Here is an 18,816-nt window from a genome sequence, read left to right as displayed (position 1 = left end):
TCCCTTTCATTATCTGGAGTCCCTCTGGTATCCCCAATGCTCCCTAGTTTGGGCATATTAGAGGATATTCACAAATATTTTCTGTTTTAAAATGAATATATTTCTTTATTTATAGGCTCTTCAGTCGTAGAGATCCAGAGGAGGATGGAATGATGAAAAGGAGGGGAAGACAAGGTCCAAATGCCAACCTTGTTAAGACATTGGTTTTTTTCTTTCTGGAAAGTGAGGTTAGTTTATGCTGTTTATTTCATACATATGTTCAAATAATTTTTTAGACGGCATTAAAATGATGTACATTTTAAATCTTCCATGTGATACTAAATTTTGAGTATAACAGAGATCTACTTCCTCCAGAAAAAATTAACATACTTTCTCCCATTAATTCCTCCAGAAAAAATTAACATACTTTCTCCCATTAATATGATGTTTATTTTTATTTATATATATATTTTTGTTGGTACTGGGGGTGGAACCCAGAGGCTTTCTACCTCTAGGCTATACTCCCAGACCTTTTTTTTTTAATATTTTATTTGGAAACAGGGTCTCACTAAGTTGCTGAGAGCCTCTCTAAGTAGCTGAGGCTGGCTTCGAACCCGTGTTATCCTCCTGTCTCAGCCTCCCAAGCGCAGGGATTACAAGCATGCGCCACCACGCCCAGCTTAATATGATGTTAAATTGAGAGAATTTATTAGCAATTCTGAAAACAGCTGGCCACTTTTGATTATTATTTGTGTAATCTTGATTTTTAAAAATTGTTTTGAATCCTGTTTCCTAGTAAAAAGATCACTAATAATTTCTCAGGTAACAGTGAGATAATCCATACTAATAAAAATGTTGCATATATTGTTAAGCCTTAAGTGTTAATGCTTGCTATTAATATTGTTGTAAAGATAGATTTTCTTCAGTTTTCCCTTAAATTATAAATTCTACCTGTTTAATATATTGAGAGCTAGGTTATAGTGGTACATGATTATAATCCTAGAATTTAGGAGGTTGAGGTAGTAGGATCTCAGGTTAGAGCCTAGCACGAATTAACTTAATGAGACTGTTTCAGAATTAAAAAAGGCTGGACATGTAGCTCAATGAGAAAACACCTATGTGTTCAGTCTCCAGTAATACAGAAATACATTTTGAGTGGGCTCAAAATTCACTTTTTGATGTTCATGTCATATATTTTTATAATTAGTTTAATGACCTGATTTTCTAGTTGTTTCTGCATATAGACATATAATTGGTTTTTGAATATTGATCTCAACTTAAAACTGAGCTAAATCTCTTTTAGTTCTTTTTTTTTTTTTTTTTTTGGTGGTACTGGGGTTTCTGAAAACCCTTCTATTTCTGGCCTATATAATCCCAGACCAATTTTTAAAATATTTTTTTATTTGGGAACAGGGTCTCTTAGGCCAGCACGGCTGGCTTCGAACCTGTGTGATCCTCCTGTGTCCACCTCCCAAGCACAGGGATTACAAGTGTGCGCCACCACGCCCAGCAATTTTAGTAATTTTTAAATAAATTTTTTTAAGCTGGGTATGGTGGCACATGCTTATAATCCCAGCATTCGGGAGGCTGAGGACTGAGGATCGTGGTTTGCTGACAGCCTCAGCTACTTAGTGAGGTCCTCCACAACTTAGTGAGACCCTGTTTTAAAATAAAGAATAAGCCGGGCATGGTGGCGCACGCTTGTAATCCCTGCGCTTGGGAGGCAGAGACAGGAGGATCGCGCAAGGTTCGAAGCCAGCCACGCTGGCGTAAGAGACCCTGTTTCAAAAATATAAAATAGGTCTGGGAGTGTAGTCCGGAGGTAGAAGGGCTTCCAGGAACCCCAGTACCACCCCCCCCCACCAAAAAAAAAGAATAAAAAATAGGGCAGAGGGTGTAGCTCAGAGGTCGAATGTACCTGAGTTTCATCCTGCCAAAAAGAAAAAAAGGAAAGAAAAACATTTCTTAGGATTTTCATTCAATACACATTCAGGTCATTTGTAAATAAGAGTAATTTTACTTATTTTATACACATTCAGGTCATTTGTAAATAAGAGTAATTTTACTTATTTTTTTACTGCCTTTAAACTGGCTAACTCCAGTAGAATATTGAATAATAGTAGTAAGATTCAGTATTTTTAATTGTTCCTGTTCTTACAGGGAAGGTGTCCAGCATTTAAGCATTAGTTATATTGCTAAGTTATAGGTATTGCAATAGATATTATTGGTTCAAGGTTGTTTCCTTCTATCCTTTCTATTAAGGAGAGGTTCTGTTATGAATGGATATTCAATTCTGTAAAATGCCTTTCTGCATTTCTTGAGATTATTCTGTTTTATTGTATTAATTTTTTGATTTGGGGGGGGCGGTACTGGGGATGGAACCCAGGGGCGTTTGACCTCCGAGCGACACTCCCTAACCTATATTTTATTCTTGAAACGTCCCCTGCCCTTTTCTTTATTCTTTATTTGGAACTCACGAAGTTGTGGATGGTCTCATTAAGTAGCTGAGGCTGTCTGTGAACCACGATCCTCTGGTCTCAATCTCCCAAATGCTGGGATTACAAATGTGTACCACCACGCCCAGCTAATGTGTTGAATATTGTTGAACCAACCTTGCATTCCCACCATAAATCTCCTTGGTCATGATTTTACACTCTCTCTCTCTCTCTCTCTCTCTCTCTCTCTCTCTCTCTCTCTCCCTCTCTCTCTCCCTCTCCCTCTCCCTCTCTCTCTCCCTCTCTCTCTCCCTCTCTCTCTCCCTCTTTCTCTCTCTCTCATACTCTGACACACTCACACATATTCATATATGTATTGCTGGATTCACGTTGGCAATTTTTGAGAATATTCTCACTATTTTTATGAAAGATTGGCCTGTAAATTTTTAAAAACTTAACAATATCCTGAGTAGTTTTAGGTATCATAGTTATGTTCAACCCCTCAAATGAGTTGGGAAGTCATAGGGTCTTTATACTTTGAATAATGAAGAGAATTACAGTGCCTATAAGTTGAATTGACAAGTAAACCATATTTCAATTAACCATTACCACTCCCATTCAGTTAAAATAAAATAATATATTTAAGAATTAAAAGCAATTAAATGGTATAATATTATCTAAATAGTCAGTCTGAATATAGTCACTTAATTTTGCAGTTGTTTGAAACAGGGGCCTCATGCATGTTAGGCAAGACCCTTACCTCACCTACACCCCCAATGCATGTAATTTTTATAAAGTCATTTTCATTTTAATGTTTTAGTGGTTATTGAAGAAATTGTTTAATGATGCTTCTAACAAGAATGACTTAATAAACAGCAAGCTAAGGCAATTTCTTCTATGCCCTTTCTTCCATTTGACCTCAAAGCACATTGCTTTATGAGAGTTTGTATATTGTGCCAACAAAGCTTTCAGTGTTTTGAGTTAAGGCTAGTATACTATTTGTCTAAGAGCACATTGCTGTTTTTAATTTCAGTTACATGAGCATGCTGCATACCTTGTAGATAGCATGTGGGACTGTGCTACTGAGCTGCTGAAAGACTGGGAATGTATGAATAGCTTATTGCTAGAGGAGCCACTCAGTGGAGAGGAAGGTAAGGATATTTAATTATAGCATTTTTGTTGTCTTACTCTTACTCATTCCATTTGTTTTTATTTGTGTTAAAATAATTGAAAGGAAACCCTAGTTTGCACATAAATTTTTTTCATATATATGAATATTATGCTGTGTCACAAGATGTAAATGTGTGTCATATTTTCTTGGCTCAGATGTGTGGATCAGTGGTATACAATTGGGGAACGTTGATGGGTTTAGAAAGGTTTAACTTGTTCCGATCTATTCCTTGATAAGTAATGAGGTTTTCTTTTGTACATTTTCATAGCCAGAAGAAACTGTTATATAATAGTTGCAAGTGGTGTGTAAGAAAAGTAGGTTAACTCTGATTTTTTTTTTTTTTAGCATTAACAGATAGACAAGAGAGTGCTCTCATTGAAATAATGCTTTGTACTATTAGACAAGCAGCTGAATGTCATCCTCCTGTGGGAAGAGGGACAGGCAAAAGGGTATGCTAATAGATTTTCAATATTCTAAATTTCTATTTTGATCATTTTTGAAACAAAAAATACTTGATTCTTACACTTTATTTTTCAGAAGACTTTTGCGCGCGCGCGTGTGTGTGTGTGTTAGAAATAAATGTTTTAAAACATTAGCAATCCAAGAAATTTGAATTCTTTCCATAAGGTACTTCGGTACTATATACAGTATAGGCAGTTGACAGTCCATGCCTTCACAAATGAATGTAGTTCACAATTTTTGTTTTTTGTCTGTGTGCGTGGTTCTAGGGTTGGAACCCAGGGGATTTTCTATCTCCAGGCTAACTCCCAGACTTATTTTTTTATACTTTACTTGGAAACAGGGTCTCACTAGGTTGCTCACTACGTAGCTGAGGCTGGCTTCGAATCTTTTTAATGGTCATGTGTCAGCCTCCCAAGTGCTGGGATTACAAGCGTGCGCCACCACACCCAGCTAGTGCACAATTTTAATCGGTGAAATTGTGTGATTTGTTTTATTTATAAGCTTGCTTTTGTTTTTTTGTGGTACTGGCGATTGGATTCAGGGGCATTCTACCTCCGAAATACACCCCCAGCCCTACTTTTTATTCTTTTATTTTGAAACAAGATCTCACTAAGTTGTGGAGGACCGCACTAAATTGCTGAGGCTGGCCTCAAACCTGTGATTCTCTTGTCTTAACCTCCCAAGTGCTGGGATCACAATCATGTACCACCATGCCTGGTTAGGCTTGCATTTTTCTCATAATGTAAAATTAGAAATAAAATGGAGATTTTTTATTTTCTGGGATTAAATTTTAATATATCATTGCAAAAGTTCACATGCATTTGCAGTTTATACCAATAATTCCACAGGTTTTCAAACCTTTTTGAATGTGAAGCACAAAAATAAAATAAATCTATTTGTATATAAATGAACAAAATTTCATCAAATAATACCAAAACTTACGGTATACAATACATTCTATTTTCTCCATTAGTTATTTTTTTTGCAATGATAGGGATTTGAATCAAGGCCATGCACATGTTAGCAAATACCTCTATGCTGAGCTAAATCCCCAGCCTATTTTATTAAAAGAATTGTTTTATTTCTTTCTTATCACTGGTAACAACTATTTTGAATATATAACCCATGTTTGTGACCCATAGGGTGTAGAGTAAGCTGAAATGCTTCTCAACCTCTTTATTATATAAGCTCCTAGTTTCTTGTTCCTAACTGCTGTTTCTTCTATCCAAAGGTAGTATTGGTTAGTCTACTTGTATATTGATTTTCCCTCTAGGACTATTCAGTCTTTTTTATGATTTCAGGTGACTTTTTAAAAATAATGAATAAGTTAAAAATTTTTGTGCTAATATTAGGTCTAGGGTTTTATAGGATAAATTTTATACCCATTGTTTAAAATAGTTCTAGTACTTATTTTATGTCTTATCCAAAACTTGATAATTGTATGGTGTTAGTGTGCTTAATAAATATTTATGTAAGTCTCGGTATATTTAGGTGTTGACAGCTAAGGAAAAGAAGACACAGTTGGATGACAGGACAAAAATCACTGAACTTTTTGCTGTGGCCCTTCCTCAATTACTAGCAAAAGTAAGTGTTACTAAAACATTACAGGTTTTCTTCAAAATTCCTCAGAATATTATAATGTTTAATACTATTATGATGTTTTCAACATGATCTTTTTATTTCAAAGTACTCTGTAGATGCGGAAAAGGTAACTAACTTGTTGCAGTTGCCTCAGTACTTTGACTTGGAAATATACACCACTGGACGATTAGAAAAGGTAAGCTGCTTTCTGTACATAAAAAACAACTTCGAAGAGAAATTTTTTATTTGATGTTTGTTTATATTTTAAAAATATGTTCTTGTAAAATGAAAGGAATCCTCTATCTTACATGTCATCTATATTTTTTGACCAATTGAATTTAGAGGATGGGGGTAATGAGATTTTCCTTTGCTTCATGCCCATAACTTCCTTTTAAGGTATTATGTGACTACATTGTTAATAATTTAGAGATATTTCCCATTGGTGACTGGATACTAATAGTTGCAAAATAAAAGCAGCAAATATACATTGATCCTTTTAATAAGTTCTAGTAATATTTATACACTCTTTATATTTATTAACATTCTCACCAAAGGCCTATGAGATAGGTAATATTATTCCCATTGAAATTAAGGAAGTAATTCAGGGCATATCAACATACTTAATTATCATGATTAGAAAAACACCTTATGTATGTATGTGTATTTATATATACATATATAATTTCTTTTGCGGATCTGGGAATGGAATCCAGAGGCATTTGACCTCTGAGCTACACCCCCTGCCCAATTTTTTATTCTTTATTTTGAAACAGGGTCTCACTGAGTTGCAGAGGGCCTCACTAAGTAGCTGAGGCTGTCCGCGAACCACGATCCTCTGGTCTCAGCCTCCTAAATGCTGGGATTACAAGTGTGCGCCACCGCCCAGGTTCTTTTTTTATTTTGAAATGGTCTTGCTAGGCTACTGAGGATCTTGCTAAGTTACTGTGCTGGCCTTTATCTTGTTATCCTTCTGTCTCAACTTCCCAAATACTGGGATTATAGTCATGTGCAATACCACACCTTTCCCTATGCCTTACTTTTAATTAAAAAATTATTTTTCAGCATTTGGATGCCTTATTGCGCCAGATACGAAATATTGTAGAGAAGCACACAGATACAGATGTTTTGGAAGCATGTTCTAAAACTTATCATGCACTCTGTAATGAAGAGTTCACAATCTTCAACAGAGTAGATATTTCAAGAAGTCAACTGATAGATGAATTGGCAGATAAATTTAACCGACTGCTTGAAGATTTTCTGCAAGAGGTATATTTATGTATTTGTTTGTTGGGCCCTTCCCCTCCAGTAACCTGATTAGTTACTTAAGGATTAATCCTGCTGACAGAATAGCAATATGTTGATAAATATTCAGGCTTTTAATTCTGTTACTCATTAAGTTACTATTATTCCTCCACCAAAGTAGGAAAGTGGTAAGAATCCGTGAGTTAACGTGAAATGAAAACCCACATCTTTCCTTTTGTTTTAAAGAAATGATCTGCAAGGCAATTTGGTTTTAGCTGAGTAAGTGGGAATAGGGTAGTTGTTAAGTGAACAGGAAACTAGTACTACACTGAGATAAAGGAACTTTAAAAACTAAGGAATGTCTCTTAGTGTTTTGGTCCTGTTACTGAGGGAAAGCCCATTGTGATCTTTGATATTATAGAGCCTTTGTAAGTTGCAATGACAGCCACTGCTATTTTGGAGTTTATGTTTTTTCTATTGTATTTCTAAAGAGGCTTAGTGTATTGGCAGTCAATTATACCTCTGTTTTTATTGTGATTGTTTTTACTTCTGGAAATATATTTTTGCATTTTAAGTTATTTGAATAAAATAAAAAGTCATAATAGCAAAATTAATGCCTTTAGCTTTTTTCATATCACTTTTGTCATTATTGCAACAAAAATTAAATGAACTTTGTAATTCTCACTCTTATAAAATTACTTAATTGTATGTGTTTGTGTGTGTAACAGGCTTATTAAGCTTTACTAATTGAAGGATTTTTTAACAAATACATTGATGTACAATTATCACATTCTTAGTTAAAAATTGTAATGGTTCTACTTTTGGCTAAATATGATTGCAATTAGGACAAGTTAATTAAAATCAAACAATAGTTTGTTAATTAAGTTTAATTACTCACATTGTAGAAAGTAAATTAAGGTTTAAAAACAAGCATGTTCATGAGAGAACTGTAGTTGAATTTAGCAGATTCTGTAGTGTTTAAAAATTTTTATTTTTTATGTAGTAAGGCTTATAAAATATTCTGAAACTTTGGTTAACTTGTATTAGAAAATATATTAACAAATATTGATATTCATAAAAGATTAGCATATCTAGTACTTATTCAGAGGGTTTCTCCCCTCATTTATTTATAATTGGTTTTATGTAGCTTTCTTCCTTTTTTTTTTTTTTTGTGGTTCTGGAGATGGAATCCAGAGGCATTTGACCTCCAAGCTATACCCCCTGCCCTATTTTTTATTCTTTATTTTGAAAAAGGATCTCACTAAGTTGCGAAGGGCCTCACCAAGTAGCTGAGACTGTCCGTGAACCACTATCCTCTGGTCTCAGCCTCCCAAATGCTGGCATTACAAGCATGTGCCACCACGCCCGGCTTTATGTAGCTTTCTTAGTATAACTAGGTTTTATTTTATTTTTATTTTTTATTTTTATTTTTCTTTTCTTTTCTTTTCTTAGTATAACTAGGTTTTATTCAATTAGGTGTTGTCTTGTCCTCTATTATATTTTTATTTATTGGCCTAATGCATTATTACTGTGAAATAGTATACATCTTCATTGTTTTGTGTTATTATTATTTAAAAAGGGAATACAGTTGTTCCTTTTTTTTCCTTCGGGGCGTAGTATTCCTGTGATATAACAACCTTATGTTTATTGAATACTCAAACCATTATAGCCTTAATTTTGGACAGACCTAAGTATTGGATGATGAAACTAATTAATGGTTTTTATTATATTATTCTGTATTTCTCAAGGTGATATCATTATTTTGGTAGCCTAGAATTTTTTTTTATTTTGATGACAATGTATAATTAATATTCATAGGGGGAAGAACCTGATGAAGACGATGCATATCAGGTATTGTCAACATTGAAGAGGATCACTGCTTTCCATAAGTAAGTTGAATTTTTTTTTTGTTTCTTATTTATTAAAAGTAGCAAAATCAACATGCTTTGAGAGTTAAAATTATTTTCATATGATTTTCTGGTTTTGTTTTGCTTTCAGAAAAAAAATGGGTAAACTTATTTTAAATTGGGGAATGAGTAAAAATTATATAACAGTTGTTTAAAAGGTATATTTGATTTCTGATGTATATTAAAATATTTTGCTAAAATATTTCTGTATTACATTTAGCAATATTACCATTCAGGTACAAATCAATTTAAGATGTAGGCTTAGTTTTTTTTTAATATAACTTAATTCTTTTTACAGTGCCCATGATCTTTCAAAGTGGGATTTGTTTGCTTGTAATTACAAACTCTTGAAAACCGGAATTGAAAATGGAGATATGCCTGAGCAGGTTTTTATTTACTTAAAAATTACAAATTTAATTTTGAGAATGGAGACTTATGACTTTTAAGTTTTACCTATACTTTCTTATTTCTTTACAGATTGTTATTCATGCACTGCAGTGTACTCACTATGTAATCCTTTGGCAGCTTGCTAAGATAACTGAAAGCAGCTCTACAAAGGTTTGTGGTGGTTTAGAAGTGTTTTTATTAAGTATCATTCATGGTTTTCAGCAAATGTGCTTTTTTTTCTTTTTTTGAAGTAGTGGCGATGGATCTCAGGGGCATTCTACCTCTGAGCTACACCCTCAGCCCTATTTTTTATTCTTTACTTTGAAACAGGGCCTCAGTAAGTTGAGGCGGTCCTAAGTAGCTGAGGCCTGCCACAAACCCATGAATCTTCTGTCTCAGCCTCCCAAGTACTGGGATTACAAGCATGTGCCACCACACCTGGCTTCAAATGTATATCTTCAATAGGACCAATTCCAATGAAGTTTTGCTGTTTTTATTCTACATATTTATAAATATGTACTTAGAGAACAACCTTGTTTCTAGTTTTGTTGTATATTCATTGAAAGGGCATTAGATATGGTTTATTTTCAAGGTATGTATTTTAGTTAAAAATTGTTCCCATATGAAGGTGGCATAATTTATGACTTTATATATTCTCAAAATTCTTGAGTAGATATAGATAGGATTTTGTGAATCATGACCAAAGAACTAACAAACCAATGTGGCCATTGTAGTACCTAAGTTAAAGAGCACAAGCCAGCTTCCCTAAATTGTTTTATTCCCTGGTTTATTTTAGTTTCACCTTATTTGTGTTCAAGATCTCTCTAGTGGTACTCCAAATTAATGCAAAATCATTTTATGATTGAATGTTGTAATGTATCAGCTGCTATCACATAGAACTCTTAAGTGTTACTCATAATGGTAATCTTGATATGTTTAGTGATTTAACTAACCAGGACTGCCTTTTCCATTTGTAAATTGAAAACATAATAAGCATTATACTTACAAATGTTTCCTTAAATATTATTTGTTCTTACTTTTACAAATACTAAGCAATTTCAAAGAGTTACAGATTTAGTATTTCTTAGGTATTTTCTTCAAAAAAGAATCGTATTGTTAATATGCGTGTTTTGCCTAAATATACAGAAAAGATGTTAAATATTTAGAATTTCTCTGTACATTTAAGATGCTATTATATTTACAAATGGCTTTTTACTCTTGAAAAATATCAATACAGTATTATTGGTAAAACACTGCAGTTTTTGTAAAAAATTCAGGCAGTGTATTTAGTTATATATCAAGCTTAGAGTAAAAATAGTGACCATATTAACATATGTATGGTTATTCACCTATGTCTAAAGTTAAAAATTAAAATGGAAAACAGTAATATTTTAATAGAGAAAAATGGTGAATAGAAAGTATTTATGATGAAGCTTAGTTAAGTTCTCAACAAATGTGTTAAAACGAACTTCTGATTTTAAATCTGTATCTTAATTTATGTTATGCATACTAAGCAGATATTGATGTTACTTTGCATCCAGTATTAGAGGATGAGCTAGAGATTGTAGCTTAATTAAGTTAATGTGATTGATTTTTTTTTTGTTGTTGTTGATATCTCTGGACTACTACACTCCCAGACCTATTTTATATTTTTATTTGGAAACAGGGTCTCTTAAACCAGCGCGATCCTTGTCTCTACCTCCCAAGCGCGGGGATTATAAGTGTGCCCACCACGCTTGGCCAATGTGATTGATTTTTATAAAATAATTTTATTTTAAAATAAATGCCCAATATACAGAAATATAAAAATATATGAAAAGTTTCCACTTTGTAGTTGTATGGTCAAGAAACACTTTGAGATTTATGATAATACCACAAAACTGATATTTGCCCCTTGAGGTTTTAGAAGTACAATCAGTATCTTTCAAATAGGAGATGGAAAATACCATCCCTTTTAAAAATTATTTTCTTTTATACCTGTGTTCACCCCTCTTCAAATAATAAAACAATCATTCATCATGAATGTTTACTTCTTAAGCATTCTGAATTAGTGACTTTATTAAAAATAGCTACATAAAATTGTGTATATTTCCCATTCTATAGGACACAGACAACTTAGGATGTTACCCATTTTTTTTTGTGGTAATGAGAATTGAACTCAGAGTCATTCTATCTCCGAGCTGCACCCCCAGATTGATTTTATTTTTTATTTGTAAATGTTTCTCTAGGTTCATGAGAGTCTCACTACTTTCTGAGGCTGTCCTTGAATCTGTGATCCTCCTGTCTCATCCTCCCAATTACTAGGATTACAAGTATGTTCTACCACACCCAGCTAGGATATTACCTATTAATATAACTGATATTTTTTCTTGTGGAACCCAGTTGCGTTCTACGTCTAAGATATACCCTAGCCCTTTTTTATTTTTATTTTTTAAATAAGGTCTCGATGGGTTGCTGAGATTCTCACTATGCTGCTAAAGCTGACTTCAAACCTATAATCCTCTTGTCTCAGCCTCTCAAGTGCTATGATTGAGGCATAAGCCACCATGCCCAGTTTATAACTGATTTTAAGGCTGCAATTTGATGAGATTTCGAAGAAAAGTGGTCTTTTTTATTTTTATTTCTAATGATTTATTATTTTCAGTAAGAAGCATTTTTAAATGAATTACAAATAATTTGTACAAGTAAGGGTTAATATATGTAATAGTTTTATGTAATTTAAAATATTTGAATCATGTGTTGAATGAGTTGTTTATACAATATTTTAAAACATTCATGTTAATTTTTTTTAAGGAGGACTTACTTCGTTTAAAGAAACAAATGAGGGTATTTTGTCAAATATGTCAGCATTACCTGACCAATGTGAATACTACTGTTAAGGAACAGGTTAGTATTTGCTATAGATCTTTTGTAAGCAACCTTAAAATCTAAACTGTAAAAATATTGAATAATAATAAGATTGAGCAAAGTAAAATTATTTTGTATATGCTTATATATAAACCATGCATTAAGTATTAGATTAATATATTAAGTTTGCACATAGTAGTTTAAATTTGCATTATAGGTTATTTTCACATTTATTTCTTCTGTGTTGTTTCTTTATGATACACATAACCTCATTTATACAAGTTATAGGTGTTTGAAATCATAGAAGTCATTCTTGAACAAGTTTGATAAGTTTGCTTCAAAGAGAAAAATATTCATAAGGTTTTGTCATCTCTAAGACTACTATCAGGTATTGAGATTAACAGCTGTCCTGAACTTGGTGATGGACATTGTCTAAACTGAAAAAATTTCAATCCTTACTTTCTTTCAAGAGTTCCTTTCCCATCTTGAATGCCTTCATGATTTAATTACTGACAACCACTTAATTCTGGAAATAGACTGTTATCTGGTTTGATCCTGGGACTAAGGCCTCCTTAACTTCTATGTCCCTAATAGGATTAAGAATACAAAACATGGATATGAATAAGAATATATATAATATTCAAGCAATAGGAATATGATTTTTAAAAGGCTTCCACTAGGTAGATGTTTTGTTAATTGAGTCATAAGAAATATTAATAAAGGGTAGTCAAAATGCTTAGAGTGATTTCCAGATTTTTTTTTTTTTTTTTTTTTGGTGGTAGTGGAGTTCCTGGAAACCCTTCGGGATATACTCCCAAGACCTATTTTTATACATTTTTAAAATTTGGAAACAGGGTCTCTTAAGCCAGTGTGGCTGACTTCAAACCTGCATGATCCTCCTGTCTCTGCCTCCCAAGCACAGGTATATTTCACATGATTTAACTTTCACTAGGGTAGAATCTCAGCAGTCACCCTGGCTGCTATATTTGGAAGCTCTATTATGTTGGGTACTATTTATTTTAATGCAGAATGTAGTTGGTTTCTTAACTTTAATTTACCAAGAAAGTTGTTCAAATACACTAAACCTTTTGTCATTTGTCTTTATTTCATTTAAAGTATCAAAACCAGCTGGGTGTGGTGGCACATATTTGTAATCCCAGCATTTGGGAGGCAGAGACTGGAGGATTATGGTTCATAGACAGCCTTAGCTACTTAGCTAGGCCCTTCGCAACTCAGTGATACCATGTTTTCAGAAATGAAGAGTAAAATATGGGGCTCAGAAGTACAATGCCCCTGGACCTTGTACTGCCAAAAAATTAAAATTAAAAATTAAAAATAAATATAAAAATTTGTTTTGTAACTGGGAATTGAACTTTGTGGTGTTCTACCATTGAGCTATACTGCCATTTCCCCCACCCCCACCCCCACCCCTTTTTGGACCCAGACCTTCAGACTCATAATCCTCTTGTCTCCAGAGTATGTGGGATTAGTGGTGTGCCACTTTACTTGGCTCAAAACTAATGTGTGTGTGTGTGTGTGTGTGTGTGTGTGTGTGTGTGTGTGTGTGTGTGTTTGGTGGTACTGGGGTTCCTGGAAACCCTTCTACCTCTGAGCTGCACTCCCAGACACCTATTTTTTATATTTTTATTTGGAAACACGGTCTCAGGCCAGCGAGGCTGACTTCGAACCTGCGCGATCCTCCTGTCTCTGCCTCCCAAGCACGGGGATTACAAGCGTGAGCCACCATGCCTGACTCAAAACTAAGTTTAATAAAATATGTTTGGACTTCTTAGAGTCAACAATTTATATTCAGTGCCCAGTTGTTAATTTCTTATTTTCTTTGCCAAGTGTCTCCTCTTCCTCTCCTATACATATACTTATGCATATATAAATTAGCTATTAAAAGGCCACGATGCAATTGCTAAATTTTCCATTTTTCTTACAAAATAAAAAGTATATTTACATAGCTATTACATGGTTGCAGTTGCTTTAGTTTTTAAGTATATAATTTTGAACTGTAGCAATTAAAGGGTATGGAACCTTAATTTTCATCGCATCTCAGATGAAAGGAACAAGATTTCTGACAGTAGTAAACTGAGCTTTAGGTTTAAGCTCTCAATATGATTTTAACCATAGATCCAAATTTAGTGTATGAAATGCTATTTTATATTTGTAAATTCCACCAAGATGTACATCTTAATTTTTCCTATTCTTTACACATAATCCTTGTGGGTAATCCTGTGTAACTTCAATGTGTGTGCGTGTAATACACACACGCACATACATATCTTTGTTGGTTCTTGGAGATCAATTATAAGGTGGTTAGCTCGTGTGTCAGGGTTTTTTTTTTTTACAGCTTCCAGGAATATATCCTGGTCAGTTCAATTGACATGCCCGTTCACCTAATTATTAAATATCCCCATACTTAACACTTTATGTCTTCACTGTGTTGCATTGCAAGTTTTTATAAACTAAAATATCCTAATAGGCATATGCTTCTTTTGTGTTAAAATGAAAAAAGAGGATTAAAGGTATAAAAGCATAAATAAAGAGAAAAGGTAAGTATAGTTAGTTCCAGTAAAGGGAAATTATTAAATTCTACTTTGTGTTCTATATTATAACATAACTTTTCAGTAGTAGTCACGTGTTTGCTGGTTGACTTTTTGAAGTAAAAATTCTATTTTTATTACCCCTTTCTCAAAGATAAAACTTCTGGCTAATATTACCACTCTTTGACTCTGTTTGGCAGAGTTCTTATTAATTTCCTTGATAAATTTAACCTAAGTTATTAAGAAACTAACAGGACTACCTGATGTTGTTTAACAGTTATATATTCTCCACTTAATTACCTTACATGTGAATGATGAGAGTACTTTCAAAGTACCACAGCCTTTAGATCTTTATTTCATCTTTTTTTTTGGGGGGGTAGTACTAGGGATTGAACCTAGAGGAACTCTGCCACTGAACTAACGGCCATTTTTGTTATTTTGAGACAGGGTCTTGCTAGGTTGCCCAGTCTGATCTTGAACTTGAGGATTCTTTTGCCTTAGCCCCAGTAGCTGGGATTACATATATATGTGCCACTGTACCTGGATTTTTTGATCTTTGTCAAATGTACCACCATGCCTAGTTTTTTAAAAAAAAAATCATTATTCTAATACTCTTGAATTTATTATTTTCTTCCATAGAAAAAGAATGGTGCCACATTTATACATTATTTCATATTTGAGATGAATGCCATGAGGCATTTTAAGATAGTGCAGAGTAGGGTGTTGGAATCATGGAAACTTTAGGTTAAATCCTGATTGTGCATTCTGGTAATGTTACAATATTGTACAAGCTAATTAATGGTGCTAAAACTAAAGAGATTATTTGTGAAATTACTTTGTAGGTAGTCATTGTTTCAGAAATTAAACGTTTCAGCTTTAAAATCTTAGGAAAATACTAAACATTGCTTTATCTTAAGAGTTTCACATATAGAAAGTTGGATTTTATTTGTGTTAATTATGTAATATATTTGTTACTGTTGATAACAAACTTTGTAACATGCTTTCCTTTATTTTAATAGGCCTTCACTATTCTATGTGATATTTTGATGATCTTCAGCCATCAGATTATGTCAGGAGGACGTGATATGTTAGAGCCATTAGTTTATACCCCTGATTCTTCATTGCAATCTGAGTTGCTCAGCTTTATTTTGGATCATGTATTCATTGAACAGGACGATGATAATAACAGTGCAGGTAGTTTTATTGCATCTTTTTATTATGTCTGTGTGTCTGCCATAAGTCTAACTTATCTAATGATGACATATAGCATTGCACTACAATTAGTTTGTCATTAACCCATTAAGTCCCAGATTCTCAGTTCTAGAAACAAATAATTATTTCAAAGCTACCATAAATGGTATATTTGTTGATCAGTTTAAATTTTTAGGTGTTCCTCCTCTAAGACCAATGGGCCAAAGTAGGTTAAAACATGAAACACAGGTATATGTTCCAGCATATTAGTGTTCTTTTCTTATGATATTGAGAAGATAGTTTGATGTTGCATAGTATATATAGGCTTTCCAGTCAAGTATTCTTGAGCTTGTTTCTAATTTGTAGCTATCATAGAGAACTGTTGAGGATTAATTAAAACATGAGCAAAGGGACTAGTATAGTGCCTGAGCATATAATAGGTGCTCAGTAATATTTACTTCTTTCTTTCTATTCATTGGTAAGACCAGAATTCAGATAGAGGAAAATATTTAAGTGACTTTGTGTTATATACATTCCCAAGATACTGTGAATATATGTCAGACACTACAGATTGAATCCGGGGACATTCTACCTCCTAGTTACACCCTCAGCTCTTTATTTTTATTTTTATTTTTATTTTTTTTAAACAGGGTCTCAATAATTTGCTGAGGCAGGTCTTGAACCTGCGATTCTTCTGTCTTAGCCTCCCAAGAACTGGGATTACAGGTGTATGCCACCACACCTTCTTTTAAGAAATTTTTTTATATTTTGAGTGTTAATGTGATCTCTGAATATAAGCAAAATGTTAGAAACTCTTCTGTAGAGGGCTGCAGCAGTTCAGAATATACAAAAGAAAATAGGCAAATTAGAATCATCTAGTGCTATGTTAATCTTCACACCCTAATTGCATACCAAATGCCTTACTTGAATATGAAGTTGTGGAAAAGTACATATTACTTGGTAGCTACTTTCTGGATTTGTTTTCAATTTGAAGGACAATAAGACTTCAACACATATGTATCTTTCAATATACAATCTGACCTATCAGTTTATGTTGGAGTGTAAACAAATAATTCTAGACATGGCCTAGAGCCTTTTTTTTAATCAATAAAGAGCTTTATGTTCACATACTAAAAATTTACCAAGAGCATAGTTAGAAACCCAGAGTAGAGTAGCCACAATAGCTGTCAAAGTCCATTTGTTAGTTTATATGCTTTCAGTTTTTTACCCTTCATTCTCAACTGTTGGTTTAGTTATACTTTAATTCTTAGTATTCACTTGACAGAGATTATTGGTTAGGAGGCAATATACTAGATGCCATTGCTATGAAAAAAGTGAAGTCTCTTCAAGAATTAAGTTCATGTGGAAAAGACAAATAGTTATAGTGCAGTAATAAGTAAAAGGCATGTACAAAGTGTGGGTATGTAAAAGAAGGTCTGACTGGTATGCATCTGTGAGAGAATCTAATAACTGAACTGAATCTGAAAAGATGAGCTGGGTTTTTCAAAATAAAGAATAAACCCAGCGTGGTGGTGCACACTTGTAATCCCCGCGCTTCGGAGGCTGCGACAGAAGGATGGCATGGGTTCGAAGCCAGCCTCAGCTACTTAGTGAGGCTCTCAGCAACTTAGTGAGACCCTGTTTCCAAATAAAATATAAAATAGTTCTGGGAGTATAGCCTGAAGGTAGAATGCCCCTGGGTTTCATCCTCAATATAAATAAATAAATAAATAAATAAATAAATAAATACAAGAGTTAATGCTATTCTTTAGGTTTCTAACAAAATGGCTGTGACATACTGGAAAATACACATTAAATAAATTTTTTCTGATGGCCTATCTTGAATTCTTATTTTTATATTGGTTTCAAGTGGAGCACATGCCTGTAGTCTCGGTGTCTGGGAGACTGAGACAGAAGGTCCATAGGTTCAGGGCAGTCTCAACAACTTAGGGAGACTTTGAAAATAAAAATTAAAAAGGGTGAGCCAGGCGTGGTGACGCATGCTTGTAATTCCAGCGCTTGGGAGGCTGAGACAGGAGGATCGCTCAGATTCAAAGCCAGCCTTAGCAACTTAGTGAGGCCCTGTTTCCAAATAAAAATATAAAATAGGCCTGGGAGTATAGCTTGGAGATAGAAAGCTCCAGGTTCCATCCTCATCACCACCAAACAAACAAACAAACAAAAAACAAACAAACAAAAAACTAAAAATGGTGGAGTTTGGAGATAAGCTGTCCTGGGTTCAATCCTCATACTAGGAAAAAAAACATTCAGGGTTTGGGTTATAACTTAGTGATAAAGCATGTGCTTAGCATGCTGGAGGTTCTGTTTTAAATTGCTTGCACCACAAAGTAATTTATTATACTTAATCTAGCAAATACCAATCCAGAGGAAGAGTTTTAAAAACCCAAAAGTAACTAAATAAACATTTAATATTTTAAAATTTATATTTAAATTTTTATTATTTATATTATTTATATTATTTTTAGGGTTTTTTTAATTATTGGTGCACTGTATTCATACATCATAGGATACATACTTTTGTAGACATACATGCACACTTTTCCCAGTCAGCCCCCACCCAATCCCCACCCCATTCTCTCCCTATCCCTCCCTCCCATGCTTGGCTTAGTAGTTGACATCTAGTATTATGGCAATTTATCTAAAATTAAAAATGATAATCTCACATAACAGTTTCATTTGTCTGATACCAAGCTTTTGATGACTTAAAGATAATATTTCAATATTTCTTTTTACTTTCTTTCTTACCAGAGAATTTTTTTTCTATTTTTTAGGTGAAACTATCATATATTTATATATTTATTTTTCAGAAAAAATCTATCCTTATATGGAATATGGACTCTAGGTACCCAAAACGATCTTGAAAAAGAACAAAGCTATAAGATATATATTTTCTGGTTTCAAACCATATAAAGCTACAATAATTGAAAAAGTGTAGTACTATTTTAAAGGCAGATATATAAACCATTGGAGTTAAATAAAAGCCTAGAGCTAAATTCTTCCCTATATTGTCAAGTTATTTTTGACAAGGTTTCCACAAACATTTG

General features: G+C 33.5%; 1 protein-coding gene across 3 annotated transcripts in view; it reads left to right on the top strand.

Moving 5' to 3' along the window:
- Nucleotides 1–18,816, top strand: part of STAG2 (STAG2 cohesin complex component) — a gene marked incomplete at both ends in the record, with an annotated part of 100,409 nt that overhangs the window by 49,663 nt on the left and 31,930 nt on the right. For all 3 annotated transcript variants that reach the window (XM_080718594.1, XM_080718595.1, XM_080718593.1), the window contains 11 exons: nucleotides 116–227; nucleotides 3,448–3,565; nucleotides 3,931–4,034; nucleotides 5,539–5,631; nucleotides 5,735–5,824; nucleotides 6,691–6,894; nucleotides 8,689–8,759; nucleotides 9,076–9,163; nucleotides 9,255–9,335; nucleotides 11,958–12,050; nucleotides 15,580–15,754. In XM_080718594.1, coding sequence (XP_080574720.1) covers nucleotides 116–227; nucleotides 3,448–3,565; nucleotides 3,931–4,034; nucleotides 5,539–5,631; nucleotides 5,735–5,824; nucleotides 6,691–6,894; nucleotides 8,689–8,759; nucleotides 9,076–9,163; nucleotides 9,255–9,335; nucleotides 11,958–12,050; nucleotides 15,580–15,754 — 1,229 coding nt within the window. The remainder of the gene's footprint in view (nucleotides 1–115; nucleotides 228–3,447; nucleotides 3,566–3,930; nucleotides 4,035–5,538; nucleotides 5,632–5,734; nucleotides 5,825–6,690; nucleotides 6,895–8,688; nucleotides 8,760–9,075; nucleotides 9,164–9,254; nucleotides 9,336–11,957; nucleotides 12,051–15,579; nucleotides 15,755–18,816) is intronic.

This window comes from Muscardinus avellanarius (genome assembly GCF_963383645.1).
Source record: "Muscardinus avellanarius genome assembly, chromosome: X".
In the NCBI taxonomy this organism is placed as follows: Eukaryota; Metazoa; Chordata; class Mammalia; order Rodentia; family Gliridae; genus Muscardinus; species Muscardinus avellanarius.
The sequence above is the reverse complement of the archived record's forward strand: the minus strand, read 5'-3'. Positions and strand labels throughout refer to the sequence as shown.